This window comes from Cheilinus undulatus, linkage group 10 (genome assembly GCF_018320785.1).
Source record: "Cheilinus undulatus linkage group 10, ASM1832078v1, whole genome shotgun sequence".
Lineage (NCBI taxonomy): Eukaryota > Metazoa > Chordata > Actinopteri > Labriformes > Labridae > Cheilinus > Cheilinus undulatus.
This window is the reverse complement of record NC_054874.1, coordinates 10,204,718-10,220,091: the sequence shown is the minus strand read 5'-3', so window position 1 is coordinate 10,220,091 and position 15,374 is coordinate 10,204,718. Positions and strand designations below refer to the sequence as shown.

Here is a 15,374-nt window from a genome sequence, read left to right as displayed (position 1 = left end):
AAATCACTATAAACCCATTTTTGCCATTGTTTGGCCACTTTTTGACCTTCTTTTTTTTTTTTAAAAAATCACTTCAGACCCATTTTTGCCACTTTTTACCCAATTTTTAAAAAATCCCTTCAAATTCATTTTTGACACTTCTTCACCCATTTTTGCTATTGCTTAGCCAATTTTTGCCCCTATATTAAAAAATCAAGTCTTCACCCATTTTTTTGCCACTTCTTCACCCATTTTGCCATTGTTTGGCCACGTTTTGACCAATTTTGCCACATCAACCCTTTTGTGTTGCCAATTTTTACCCATTTGTTGTCTCTTTCCACAATTGTTCAGCTCTTTTTAATTTAAGATGTCTCAGGCCCCATCCACACAGAGACAAAATCAAAAGTATACGCAAAAGTTTTTGTCGTATTGGAATTTCATCCACACAGAAACTGTGTTTTGGGTGACTGTAAATGATACTTTTTGAAACCGGGTCCCAGAGTGCACAAATCCGTAAACAACTACCTTTTCGTCTCCGTGTGGGCGGCCAACCGCATCTTTCTTGAAACAATTATGTCACACATAGCATAGCTCATTTAAGCACCTGGGTCCGGCCAAAACAACAATGGTGGACTACAGGGTTATGTTCGTGCTGCATAAGCTACTGAGCTTATTATGGCTTTTAAAGCAAAATCTGATGCTCCTGTAACACCACCGTGAAATGCATACACCGGATGTTCTTAAATCCAACGCGGAGAACAACCTGAAGGGCAACTAGAAGAAAGTTTGAGTCAGTTTTCTGTGATCTTCTTCTCTACAGGCTTGGCATGTGCACTACAGCGTTTTCAGTCGTTTTCAGTGGTTCTGTGCTTCGTGGATATTTCCTGAAATGATCCCGTCTTTACGGAAAACTTTTTCAAAACAAAACAGCAATATATCATCTTCGTTTCCGTGTGGCCAGGGCCTCAATTTCTTCTGCTTTGTTTACTGGCATCCTGATATTTGCCCACATTATGGCCTCGCTATGAAGTTAACATTACTTTCCTAATCATGTAGTTCAGTGTGTTCATCCACATTTTAACGTTACCAATAAAAGGTAATTCTGTTTCAAGAGGATTACATTTTTCAGAAAGCTATATCATACCAAAGCACAAATGAATAAAATGTATTTTCTTGTTGCTTTGATAAGAATGTTACATTGGTAATCACAGCTTAACTTAACAATGGACCATGGTTTTGCTGACCTCCATGATCCCCCAGTTGGCTGGGACTCAGAAAGCTCTTCCTTTTATCCCCCCTTATGGGCGGCCTTGATAGTAACATTATTTAAAGAGTCTATTTCTTATGTGTTTTGGCTGAACCTTAGATGACTAATGCCTTGAGCAAAAAAAGGTTGAAAACCACTGCTGTATACAACTAGAATGTGATCTCAGCTTTGTCAGATCGTGATGCATTTTATTTCTTCCTGATCTTAGATTGTCCTATCACACACCCCTAACTGAAAGGAATGAATAAGCATGCAATCACACATCAATAAGATTTGAAAAGTTAAAAATGCCAGAGCTGGACTGAAAGGCTAAAGCTGTTCGTCCAAATGGAGTAAGAGAAAACAACCACAGGCAAATTCAGCTACACCAGAATTTGCAAGCATTAACAACACACACAGTCAGGTGGAAGTGAGTCAGAGGGTGTGTGCATGGTTTAGTGAATACGGCTGCTGCATTAGCTGTACAGATTTATTACAAGTATCGATCCAGCATGGACGTCCAACATCACACACACGCAGCAAAGCACTGAGTCAACAATACACTGAAAAATGACTGTTTATATCCACAGCACTTCACACCCATAAATTACAAACTATCGACTTTGCACCTGCACACACACACGCACACACACACACAGATATGGGCAGACAGACACGCATGGCGCAGCATGCAAACGCACACCTGCCACAACAAAGAGCTACCTGCTACTAAACACAAAGGAAAACACAGACAGACAAAGCAGCCACACATAAAACACACACACTCTCTAGCTGGTACGCTGCACTGCATCGTCTGATTAGAAAGACACATTTTAAATGATTTAGTATCCAAACAGGACTATGTGCAGCACAAAGCTGTACTATTAATGGCAACAAGTATCTTGGCAAGCATACAGACACTGAACCAGAGGATCAGACAGGTGGTGACTTACCTCCGCCTCCTCCAAGCAGAGTCTTATTGGCTGAAAGAGAAAATAAGGACACACAATCTTAAAAAAAACAGGCTGGAAAACATCAAACCAAAGCTGAAATGAACAAATGATTTACTGAATGTTGGATGGGTAGAAAATGTTCAAGTGCAGCTTTTTAAAATCACCTGTGATTACAGTTAATAGTTCTTCCTAGGACTAAAGATCTTTGACTACACTGTTGAATATCAGATGAACAAAAGACATCACATCCAGCTCCGAAGACTTTTCATTCATATTTTTAAGTGTATTAAATTTCAGGGCATATTTAACAGGTTTATGAAAAAAGGAACTGAAATGGTGAAGTCAAGGTTAATTTTGTACGAAATTCACGGGACGTCACACTATCTACAATCTGGGTGACTCATTTTTCAAGCAGAATTAAAGAATGTGGGAAGCAGAGGACCCAGGTTCAGGTCCGGTTTTCCTGCCACTCCCGACTCCCATTTTCTGATATCCGATATGCAAATATTTACAAATTCATCTTAGCTTATATCGATACCAATAAAAAAATGTAGTTCTGACCTAAAATTACAGTCTTTATAACATACTTAAAAATATACAGTTTGGGGGGGTTTATGCCTTTATTTATAGAGTAGGATGGTGGAAATAGTCAGATATAGGGATGAGAGAGCCGGGGTGAGACATGCAGGAATGGACCCACATGCTGGACTTGAACCCAGGCCTGTGTATATGGGACGCGGCCTAACTGCTAGGTCATCTGCACCCCTATTAACCCACTTTAAAGTTTGAGGATAAACAAAAAAAACAAAATTCAGTCAAAAGAACACAATAAAATCTAAGGAATGAGCATGAACATATGAGACTTAGCTGATGTAGTTCTGTTGGTCCTGAGTAAACCATACAAACTTACTAGAACATACAGCCAATATTTACAACCAATTATCTGTTGTAACTATGCACGAATGTTCACAAACACTTGTTTAAATTCCACATTTTTGTGATGTAAAATATTGCCAAAATATATCGAAATATAATTTTTCACCCTTAAAGGGAACATGCTATCAAAAAAAAAAAAAAAAAAAAAAAAAAAACACTTTTCATGCTTTTCTAACAAATAATATGGCCTGTCTACAATCACCTCAAGTACCAGAACACCCCCCCCCCCCCCTCCACCTTTCAGAAAATATGTGTTAAAACAAGCTGTTCTGAGATTTCCCCTCATGATGTCATGTGGGGAGTTAGCCCCACTCCCTGGCTGGGTTGGCCCTGAGAGGAGGAGAGGAGGATCAGGAGAGCCATATCCATTAAGCCACATCCTTCCTGCGAGGGGCGTGGTCAGGGGCGGAGTCAGACTGCTCAGTAACATTTAAAGCCTCAGAGACAGAAACAGCTCATTCTGAGAAGGCTGAAATAGAGGGGGTTTTTAGACATGCCAAAATCCAATACTGGAGTGTTTTTTCAGAAACAGTCTTCACAGGCATGTCTTTGGGGACATCTGAGACCAATAGAAACTTGTCTTATAAGGGTTAAATATGTGACCTTAACCTGTAATATTTACAGCAGATGTAGGCCCATATTTACAGCCAATATACAGTATTTGTATCCACACAAATGCTTACAGAAGCCCTAAAGGGCCATGTATTCACATTTATTATTTACTCCATTTTCCTGTGATAAATCAATTCATTATCACAGGAAAACAAATGTTTTTTTCCCATGATAACATAAAAATTAGGTCGCTATCACAAGAAAACAGAAATTATTCGTTATCACGGGAAAACGGAGTAAATAATATATGTGAATATATGGCCCTTCAAGGCTTCCATGCGTATCTGCTGACACCTATAATCAACTTTTTAAAGAGCAACTAAAACCTTAGACCAATTGTTTCAGATAAACCTACGTAAATGGGGATTTAGCAGTACTGTAGATCAGCTAGGGTTCAAATCTTGACATTTTAGCACAAAGAATTTGAGAGTGTTATTTGAGGGTTATAGTAACTTAACTGAAGTAATGAGTAACCACAATAAGCACAATATTAATCTGCAAGGAGGAATAAAGGCTGTTGGAGATAGCTGCTAACTTTAGCCACACTCTACTCAGCACACATATACCCACAGACACAATGATCCTGTGACAGATCAGACTGTTTTCTGAGCCTTCTCTCCTTTTTAGACTGGTTGGTTAAATGCAATTTTAATGTTCGTTTCACTAAATAGGGAAATGAGTGCAAGGGAACATCCTTAGTTAGTTTCATTAAACAAGGCATCACCCCTAACCTTACAGGTTGTTTTGAGCTTTTAGAAAGGTCAAATCCCTAATAATCAGCCTACAGCAAAAACACTAGCTGTGAATTTAAAACAATGAAAATGAAACTTTAAGAACTAATTTGGCACTAATGCTAGTAGATTACAAAATGTAATGTTTCTAACTTTGCACAAGCTAAAACATTTTTAAGATTTATGATAATAGGGGGAAAAGTTCTCCTTACCAAAACAGCACTGAGTGAAAAACCTCCTTAGAGAGTCGCAAAAAATTACAGCAAAACTAAGTTGTAACCAGAGCTTCACTGGTAGTTTTGGCAGCTTTTCTAAAACAAAGACATGAACATTTCTCTCTTTATTTTTACAGCCTGGGCTCTGCCCTGACATGACCTTTTGACCACAGTGTTAAAAAGCATGGAAACACTTCACGGATGTATCTTTTAACATCTAAATCTCAGCTCTCTATTAAGTTCTTATCTCTAATAGAGTAGGATACTGTGTGTTTGAAACATTTCTTCAGGCTTTGGCTCGTATTTAAAGCTCTTAGGTCTTCACATTTGTCCTTTTGCACAATGTGTTATTGTCTGCGCTTCTCAACAAGAGCAGTTTTCAATCCAAGTGCTCGAGGCTCACAGTGTTTCTGCCAGCTAGCGTTTTAATTGCATCACCTGGCATTGCAGGTGTAACCCGGTGTCTGTTTGAATGAGATTGAGAAGCAGCAGCTCTGTCAGAGAGAAGAGACGTGGCAAAGTAAAAACAAGACACTTCGCTGCCTGCAAAACTAATGAGTGAACTCACACTGAGGGCAGAGTCCAAGGGAAAACAACTCTGAGAGAAGACACAGGCAGCCAATACAGATCGATGTTGATTACCTAAGAAATAATTCAATCTCATAGCATCCTGGATAATACAGAGGTGCGTAGTTTAAATAGTAACAACATCATTAGCTCTTTCCAACAAGCTAAGATGAGACAAAATGCTAGAAACCAGGCTGGCCTCTAGATCTTAAGCCATTAATTTCTGTGCACATGATTAAAGAGTAAAATTTCTGGAAAGGTTATGGTGCTGCTAAATCTGATATTTTAACTATCCAAGTGTTTTTCCACTAGAATATCCATAAACATGTACTTCACAGTGCTAGCCTGAGGACATCTGCAGCACATCCAGGAAAACCTGAACATGTGCATTTCCCAAAACTTCCTCGTCTGTGGTTGAAATTTTAGCTGATTTGACCAAACATCTGATTCGTGCAAATCGTCTCCAAAAGTCTCATCAGAAAGCACAGGGGATGCCTGTCGTCATCTTCGCCTGGAGGCATTTTGCCAAGCAGGTACCCACTCAAATCCAGTATCAGGCGAGCTGGTTTTAGAAAGAGAAGAAGAAAATCTCACAGCCATCTATCTCTTTCCAGAATCCTCCAGTCATAAACACTTCACCGTCCCCACTGCCTCATTAACTGTAAATCCCACTTAATTTGAGTCTTTAAACACACTATACTTCTCTGTATATGTTAACCACTGTCTCTCTAACATCTCCCAGTGTGAATATCTCGCCTCTTTAATATGAAAATGTGAAGCAGCGTGCAGCGTGGATGGAAAAAAAAAAGCTTGTTTGAGAGCTGATAGATCTCCAGAGGAAGAAAAAGTCAGAATCAGACAAATACAATATCTCCAAGTCAGTCCTATTCATCCTCCGCTGATGAGCCTTAGGCTGTACGTTAGAGGTATATCACACACTGGGTCTTGTTAATCTTCAACCATGTTGACTCACACGCCCCAGGCCAAATAAATACATCTACACTCCAGGAAAGTGAAAGTTCTCCTTTTTAAAGACAAATCTGAGTGACAGAGAGATGATGCAGCTCTGAGATGGAGCACTGGAATCACGTCTTATGGTTTGAAAAATCTTTCCTCACTTTACAAACTATCATTATTTGACTGTATTAAAATATTACGAGTGTCTTGACCAGGCATCACCCAATGGCAGACATCAGTCCAGGCATGGACCAAATAAGTGTTTAATGTGGACACGTAGCCTATTTTTGATGAATAAAACAGGATAAAGTAATGAATCCTCATGAGGCTGTGTCCTATTCCTCACAAAGAGTGCAGCCACACTTTGTGTGCACAGCATATTCAGTTCACGCCATAAGCCCTTCTGTGATCACGTTACTCAAATTAGCCGATCAAATCATTTGTTTACCGAAAGAAATGAGTGAGAATGACAAGACAACATGGCCTGTTCAAAAGTTGAGGCAGAAAACAGTTAAACTAGAAAAGCACTCAGAGAGTGCAGACCTCCGCCATCAGCCCCATCTCCCAATAGTGAAGAATCCTTAAAAAAATTCCTGGATCCGTCCCCATGTGCCCCCACCACGGCATTCGCTGATTACTCCCTCCCCGGTGGGGTGGAAACATGGTGAGGCAATGCATTGGTTTCGCTACGGGTGGATTGTCATGGCAGAAGCATTGCCTGCCGGTGCCAACAGATGCACTGACAGTCTCACCCATGGTCTCACTGGACGACTGGAAGTCATGGCAGAGGGTGAATATTCCTCTATTCCTCCCAGCATTCTGAGTATTCTTGATACAATTCGCTGTCTTTCTCTCTGTTACGCTTTGACTTGTCTCCTCGATCGGGCATGCGTCTTTCAAACTCTATAAACTCCAAACTTTGAATAGATACACACCCAAAATGCTGCTGGATTTAAAGTTACTCATGTCCGCCATCTCCTGGTGTAAAGTGGTAACAGCACAGACCTCCGCCATTAGCCCTATCTCCCAATAGTAAAGAATCCTTTAAAAAAAATTCCTGGATCCAGACGGTGATCTGGATCAGTCCCAAAATCCAATCAGTTCTTCCTTATGCCATTTCTGACATTTCCTGAAAATTTCATCAAAATCACAAAACCTTTGTGTTTTATGTTTTGTAAAATGGTGGCATTAATTAAAAGCGGTATTGTTAAGTGGCATTATGAGAGTGAGCCTGCATCCTTCATTTGTAAAACAAATTCAAAGTAGTTTTCATACCTCCGCGCATCCAAGGACGTCCTTAATTGAACATTTACTGTTTTCCTTTTCCTCCCTCATGGACTTGAGCTAATGTGTCATTCACGTGAATTGGCAACTGTCGCATGAGCGTGTATTGGGAGGGATGCTACAGCATTACAGACAAATATAACGCCTTACTTTGTACCATGTTACATCTAACACTGCTGACATTCTGGAATGTTTCGCTCAATATTAAATTATCACTGCAGGTGATCTGCATGTGGAGGACTGACGGAGTGCTAATCAGCATCAGCAGCAAACATCTGCAGAAAAATATTCAAACAAAGCAGATAGAAGCTTCAGTTTAAACAGGAGACTTCACACCTTAATCGATACACTTACTGAGGGATGCACCAGCTGTCTTCATCTCTTACTCTCTGGCACACTCCCGTCTCTTTCGACTGTGAAGGCATGGTGGTGATAATGTACAGATTGAATAAAGGTTGCTCATTATACTCAGACAACCTGCCCAAGTTTCACCTATGTGTGAAAAAACAAATAGATTGGTGTGACTTGCAATGAGTAATTTGTGCTGACAGTAAAACTCTTGTATTGTTTTCTGAGTGGAACTTAAAGGAGTGACAGGATGAGCACTGAGGCCTTTAACAATGAACCTTGTACAATGTTGAATTCACACAACTCATAAAAGTTAACCACTTATAAGTTATTGCGTACAAACACATCCGTGCTTAGGTTTTAAATAAAGTTATGGGCTTCAATATTTACTACCATCCTCTTTTTTGACAACAACCTTTAGTTGAATTTATTTTAAGGCTGCCATCACATTAAAGGGATAGTGCAGTATTTCTGGAGTTGGGCTGTATGAAGTACTTGGCGATAGTCATGCCATTAGCCTCCAGTGATTTCAGAGAGTGTGGCCGCTTTAAATATGGCATGCTTGGTGAAGCTAGGCTATACAGCAGAGATGTCCAAACTATGGCCCAGGGGCCAAATGTGCCCCGCGACTACTTTTGATTGGCCCACAGCAAATTTAAAAATTGCTTGACAGGATTGTACTTCTTAGTTTCAGCACAAGTCTGTGCTATCGATGTGTTTTTTGTGACTTAATTGAGACAACACTGTAAAAGGTTGATATATTGGCAACCAAAATAATAAAACTATATTTATTCATAATGCCCTGATTGATAACCACAGCAAATAGTAGTACCAATAGCATTTCACGGGCAGAGACAGGGGTAGCCAAAGCTGACCAGGCCCCCTCAAATCTGATTGGCTGATTGCCTTGTCAGTCATTAACTAGCCATTTGAGCATACTTAATCTCTAAGGATGTCTTAACCAACATTAGATTGGTTTTACTTTCTTTATTATCCCCAAGGTGAGGTATATAAAAGTGGCCACACATCCTTATATTTTTCTGTATGTGACCCTCAACAGAAAAAGTTTGGGCATCCCTGCCATACGATGTAGCAGACAGGTATAGTTTATCTGCGTAATTTAGCAAGTTTAATGTAAAACAGGCCAAAAACCCCAAAAAACCCAGCTGGCACTTTATCCAACATTTATCAAGCATTTTATTATTTACCCAGAAAGCATGTGATCTCTCTCTACTGGCTACGTGCTCTTCTGCCTCGGCGTATCTGATCAGCTGTTTGGGCCTGTTTCAGCAGAGGAAACAGGGAGTAACTAAAATTAACAAATTCATCTCGAGTTACCATGGCATGCTGTTTACTGTGGATATGAGGGGATATTGGTATGAACCAGCGTTCACAGAGGAACTTCTACAGATGATGGCTCTGCTGAAAGAAAGAGAGGAGAGAAACTTTAGTGGAGAGTTAGCAGGAGAGATCCAGAGTTACCTGGCAGTATAGGCGTGGACACTATTGTCATGAGTAGGACTTCATCTGGACATTTCTGATCCACTCTGACAGCCTGCATCACTCCCCACCCAGAGTTCCCTGCCTTACTAAATGTTAGTGTTTTATGGGGCTTCTGCAACTTTCTGAAGATAAATTAGAGGAAACGACCCTGAACAGAAAGCCTTGTGATTGACTAGCAACCAGTCCAGGGTTTACCCCACCTCTCGCCCAATCCAATGACAGCTAGGATAGGCTTCCAACTTCCAACTTTAAAAATACAGAAATATCCCTTTAATCCAGTAACATGTAAATATCTGAAATAAATGGTCAAATTATAATTAATCTAGGCCTGAATTTAAGTGGAGCTGCTTTAACTGACTGTAGGTCACCAATGGTGTCCTTCTTGACTATAAAGTCATCACGGTGAGACGATACGTTTGTGTCACTATCTAACTCCTGATTCTGTTTTCCTCTTGTTTTTCAGACTTTTTATGTGGCATTTTTGAACAGATGACAGATTTCATAAGGAACAAAGAGCTGTCTCAAAGTGAGAGAAGTGCACTTTAAATGAAAAATATGACCATGGATGCTTTTACTGTTATGTATCAGTTTATGATGTTAAATGCATTCCAGGCCTTTTTCTGTGTGATGCTACGAGGAAATTTATTACAAACGCTGCTTTCTTCTACCTGCCACGTCTACATCAATGTCGTTTGACATCCAACACTTCTCATAATGTCGTTGCAATAAAGCGTGGAGCGGACACCCACTCAGACATAGTGAAATTCTAACAGTCTAGGGAAAAAATCTCTTGTTAGTCCACAGACTTTATTACTGTATTGTCTCATGGATTATAGAAGCTGGTATCAGTGTAAAATTTGTCTCTCTGCCTCCTCTGTGTTGGATTTTTCCCAGAAAAACTGATGAGCGTCTGCTGGAAAAAAAACAGTGTGTAAAAAAATGGTTTTCTCTCCCTCTGAGCGACTGACACCAAAGCCTGGCAGTATCTGATGTTTTAGATCAGTGAAATTTTTCTCTGCTATCAGTCTCCATTGTAGCGGCTGGAAGTGTCTCAGTGGGAGGTGACACTGTCTGTGTTTGGACAGCTATCAGCAGGAACGAGAGGAAAAAATAGCACCAAATGTTGGTGGGATTTTCTAAGAACTGCAATGAGTACGTTACCAGCAGAGTAATTTGCAGTGAACTGTTTGATAATTCTAAATTCATAAGTGCATTGAAGAGATTTCAGCATGAATGACGTAACCTTCAATGGCAAGGACTCTGTGTGGTCAAAAAGGTTGTCCTTGAGTAAATATCATAAATTGATCCATTCATAGAGGAAATTGGGCATGATGGAGATGCACCTGATGCTCCTGTTACCAGAGAGACAGAGAATCAAGGAAGGAAGACTGTCCATGTTTCTTATACTTTGAAACTTTTTAAAATACCACTGTAATAGAAAAATCAATCCCAATCATTTTAAGGAATAAAACTCATTCATTTTATAAGACAGGTGTTTGGAAGGGAAATAAATCATTCAAAAATTGCAGACAAATTACAGAAACTTTCTAATCTACACAAAAAATGGACAACATTCTAATGTTTATGTGAAGTTTGGACAGTGTACAGAAGTCTGGCTGCATTTTTGATAACTGAAAAAAAGTTATCATTAGGGAAGCACAGTATTATCAGCATGATATCGGTATCGGCAAATATCAGCTTACAAAGCAGTAAGCAGCAAATGTTTGTCGACAGTCATTTTTTTCCATGACGAAAACTAGACTAAGACTAACAAAAATAGATCTGTGATGACTAAAACTGACAAAAACTAAATTTAGTTTTCATCAAAATGACTAAAACTAGACTAAAATGTAATATAGTTTTCATCAGACATTTAAAATCTGTCAAAAACAATGCAGCTGTCTCTATTTGGCAGAGAGCATAGAACACACAACCATGACTTGGTACCAGATTTAGGGAGGAAAATAAATACTTGGACTTAAAGTAAAGACTAAAATGTGAGGACTTTTTATGAACTAAAACTAGACTAAAATGTTCTTGAGTTTTCGTTGACTAAAACTAGAAAGGGTAGAAATGACTAACATGGGACTAAAGCTAAAAGTCATTTCATCTTAATACTAAGACTAAAATTAAAAATAGCTGCCAATATTAAAACTGTTACAAAGTAACTAATTGTATCAGCAGATATGAAAAAATTACTGCTGATATTCAAAACTGATATTTTTGCAATAGAAATCTTCCTATATCAGCTGTAAATATTGGTTGTACTAATAAATTGACCCAATCAGGCTAAGGCGCATGTTTCATTAAAGTTTCCAACGCTCTGCTGATTCCACAGTCTGAAGAGTTCCGAACTTCCACTGGCATTAATGTGCAGCAGGAGTTTCATGGAATGGGTTTCCATAGCTGAGCAGCTGCGTGCAAGCCTCACATCATCAAGTCCAATGCCAAGCGTCAGATGGAGTGGTGTAAAGCACAACAACACTGGACTGTGGAGCTGTGGAAATGTGTTCTGTGGATGAATCACACTCCTCTGTTTGGCAGATGCAATGTCTGACTGCATAACCAACTGTGAAGTTTGGTGGAGTGATAATAGTATGGCACAAGGCACCTTATCCAGTCTTAATGCTTTATGCTTAATGCTTTAGCATACCAAGACATTTGGACAATGATATGCTTCCAACTTTGTGGCAAAAGGCTCTTTCTATTCCAACATGACTGCCCCAGTGCACAAAGAACTATAAAGACATGGTTTGATGAGTTCAGTGTGGAAGAGCTTGACCGGCCCATTAGGAGCCCTGACCTCAACTCCATCAAGCACCTTTGGGACGAGCTGGAATGGAGATTGTGAACCAGGCCTTCTTGTCCAACATCAGTGCCTGACCTCATAAATGCTCTACAGAATGAATGGGCACAAATTCTCACAGAAAGAAAGCCTTCCAAGAGGAGTGGAGGCTGTTACAGCTGCAAAACTTCATATCAGTGTACATGCATTTGAATACAATCTCATTACAGTCCCAGTTGGTGTAATGGTCAGGCGGCCGAATACTTTTGTCCATATAGATTATGTCTCATTAGTTGTTACTTAAATAAAAGACTGTCTCTTTCCCAGGCTGAATGTTTCAAACATCTCCAGCATTTTCTTTGGCAAAAAGTAAAGCAGATTTTGTCTATGAGAAGGATACAGTTTATACTAACAGGTCAACATTATAATCCAACTGCTGCGCCTGCAACAGTGTATAAACACTGAATTTCCCTGCAGAGTCCCTCACTCCCTTGAAACAGATACTAAAAATGCTTGATTTTGACTAGTATATGAGAGTTAAATATTCTAGACTTGTGAAATCCCTCCCAGGAACTCTAGTACGGGTAAAATGCATTACTAAAGGTTTTAAAGGCCAACAGCATGATTTAAAAACTTACACAAAACTGACAACAGTTCAAAAGTTGACCTGGGTTAAACTTTCTGCCCTGACAGCGTCCACTTTTTGCCAGAGCCTCCAACTTCTGTCTACAGTGAAGAGTGGTTTTTCTCTTTTTTTTGGCTTTATGGTGCTGTTTTCTGACCTAACAGCATCTCCACCCACAACTTTTCACAACAATTCTGAACAGAATTATTTCTAACGTCTGAAACCAGGGATGGAAAGTAACTAATTTACTCAAATTACTGTAATTCAGTAGTTCTTGGGGCGTGGTGATATGTTTTCAGTACTTTTCTACTTAAGTACATATTAACCACAGTAATTGTACTTTAACTTGAGTACTATACTCCTATACTTTTTCACCTTTGTCAACTACACAGTCGCACCTCAAGAGAATAAATTCACATCACATCCCATAACTGCTGGACAACAAAAAATAGTGTTGATATCTCAAGTTTAAACATTTCAGAGTCAATTTTAATCCCAAAGTGTAATTTTAACATGTCATGTTAATATTGAAACCAAATTTATAAGGAAGGCTTGTGTGTGTGTTTTTTTATATAGCATTGCAGTAGTCTTTTAAAGTAGCCTCAAAAATTCACCTAATTGGATAGATTTTTGTGTCTCTCATATATATACTGAACATGAAAACTCACTAGATATCTGCATTTTGAGTAAATTTGAGCGTATAAACCGAGCAGTAGGCTGCCATGAATGAGTTTGCTGCATGTTGGCTTTGTCTCCCTGCTGTCAATGCTCTGTCATTCCTTCTAAGTTTCACCTCAATAAAACTTCCTACAAGTGACTTCATTCAGCGTATAGTGGAAGCTTGCCAGGAGCTTTTCAAAATAAAAGCATTAGATACAAACAAAGGGAGTTTCTCCTAAGAAATGCCAAAGCAAGCTTTCACTTTGAAAGCATAAAGCAGGAGTGTTTCCATGCTTTGTTTATCTTTACCTGTGGCATAATTTAGTGTGGAAACAGAAAGCTTCATATATAGTAGAAGTTTGGAGAACAAATATTTTGAACAGATGTATTGTAGCTCATGGCTTTCATCAGGTGCATCAAGAAAAAGATTTTAAACATATTGTACCAACATTGATGTACATATCTGCTACAACAAGGTACCGTATATATGGCTGTCTATTTATCATTTTCCTGTCTATTTTGACTGATAACCACTCGTGGTGCACAAATATAGATCCTAAAATCTCAAAATTCTCTGTAAGTGGGACGTGCATATCAGCATGTACACCTGCCAGTCTATAACAAGCGGCAGCCTCCGCTCCTGAAAAATGAAGCCAATGCAGAAGTGCAAAAAGTTGCAATTCCACTTGAGGCTGGCTGCAGGAACACTGGAAGTCCCGTCTGAAAACCTGTTAAAAAGCTGGTTTTTACACTAGAAATAAACTGATCTACAGCCTGATTCAAAAAAACAAATGTGTCTCATTAGCTAACGTCTTAATGTGCTCTCACTGTATGGGGGGTGAATATTTTTGTTCCACAATCGTTTTGATTATATTTAGGAAAAACCTAGCTGTGCACTGATTGGTGTGTCTCTCTTGATTGACAGATAGTTCGACAGGCAGAAGCTACGTTTCTGCCAACCAGAATGCTAGCTAGCTGACAGGAAGTCAAGCTTAGATGGCAGGCCGGGAAGTGCTGTGGCCAAGTGACGCCACACCACCAGAGTGGATCGAAACATGGCCACCTACTGATGAGTTTGTAAGTGCAAATTTACTCAAAATGCAGATATTTATTGAGTTATTTTGTTCAATATACATATGAAAGACATACATTTCTATTTGTCTGATCATGCAGGATTTCTTTTAAAGTGATAAATCAAAAATCTCATCGGCACTGCTCCTGATGATACAATACAGTACATGCAGTGGTCTAAGCAGACTGGATGTCAGCAGCACATCAAAGATCGATCATTACAACCATAAGAGACTTGAGACTTGACTTGAACTTCCAAAAAATGACTAAAATGACTTTTTTTTCCACATCCGTCTGAAACCAACAATTATGCTTAGCTGGTGCAGCTCTTTTCCAGGTGCACATGGGAGGAGAGGCAGGATTTATTTGAACATCTCCCTCTCTCTAAGGCATTCTTTTAACGTCACTTTTAATGTGTACAACTGAATGGAACACCATTAATGCCTTCAAGTGGAATTGGTGCTATTCCCAGTTGCACAATCTAATGAATAAAGATAACAAAGACATGCAAAAAGACACACAGCTGCAGCCTCTAGACGGGGATTCATTTGAAGCACGCTGAACCCTGAACAATGCTCTTGTCTCATCTTTAAAAATGTATCAGACCCTAATGTAAGGTTGATTGCTTACCCTTCATGTAGCGTTGTAATATATGTTCACTATAGTGCTTCATAATCACACATATGGTTGGCTGCACAGGCAGTTCAAAAGCTATAATCCTACATCCTATTTTTATCTAAGGGAGAGTGCAGGAAATTTGAACACATGTTCAACTTTTACCTTTTTTTCCACAACTAAAGAGAAAAATTTTACTTGATCTGCTCACTTTAAATTCAGCTTTCATTTAATCTTTATTCATGGGATTATATAATTATTAAGATTGCATTATGTAAGGTACAATG

General features: G+C 39.2%; 1 protein-coding gene across 4 annotated transcripts in view; it reads right to left on the bottom strand.

Annotated features, from left to right (window-relative positions):
* Positions 1–15,374, bottom strand: part of macrod1 (mono-ADP ribosylhydrolase 1) — a 255,308-nt gene that overhangs the window by 113,791 nt on the left and 126,143 nt on the right. For all 4 annotated transcript variants that reach the window (XM_041797546.1, XM_041797547.1, XM_041797545.1 and 1 more), the window contains exon 4: positions 2,179–2,208. In XM_041797546.1, the coding sequence (XP_041653480.1) occupies positions 2,179–2,208 (30 nt within the window). The remainder of the gene's footprint in view (positions 1–2,178; positions 2,209–15,374) is intronic.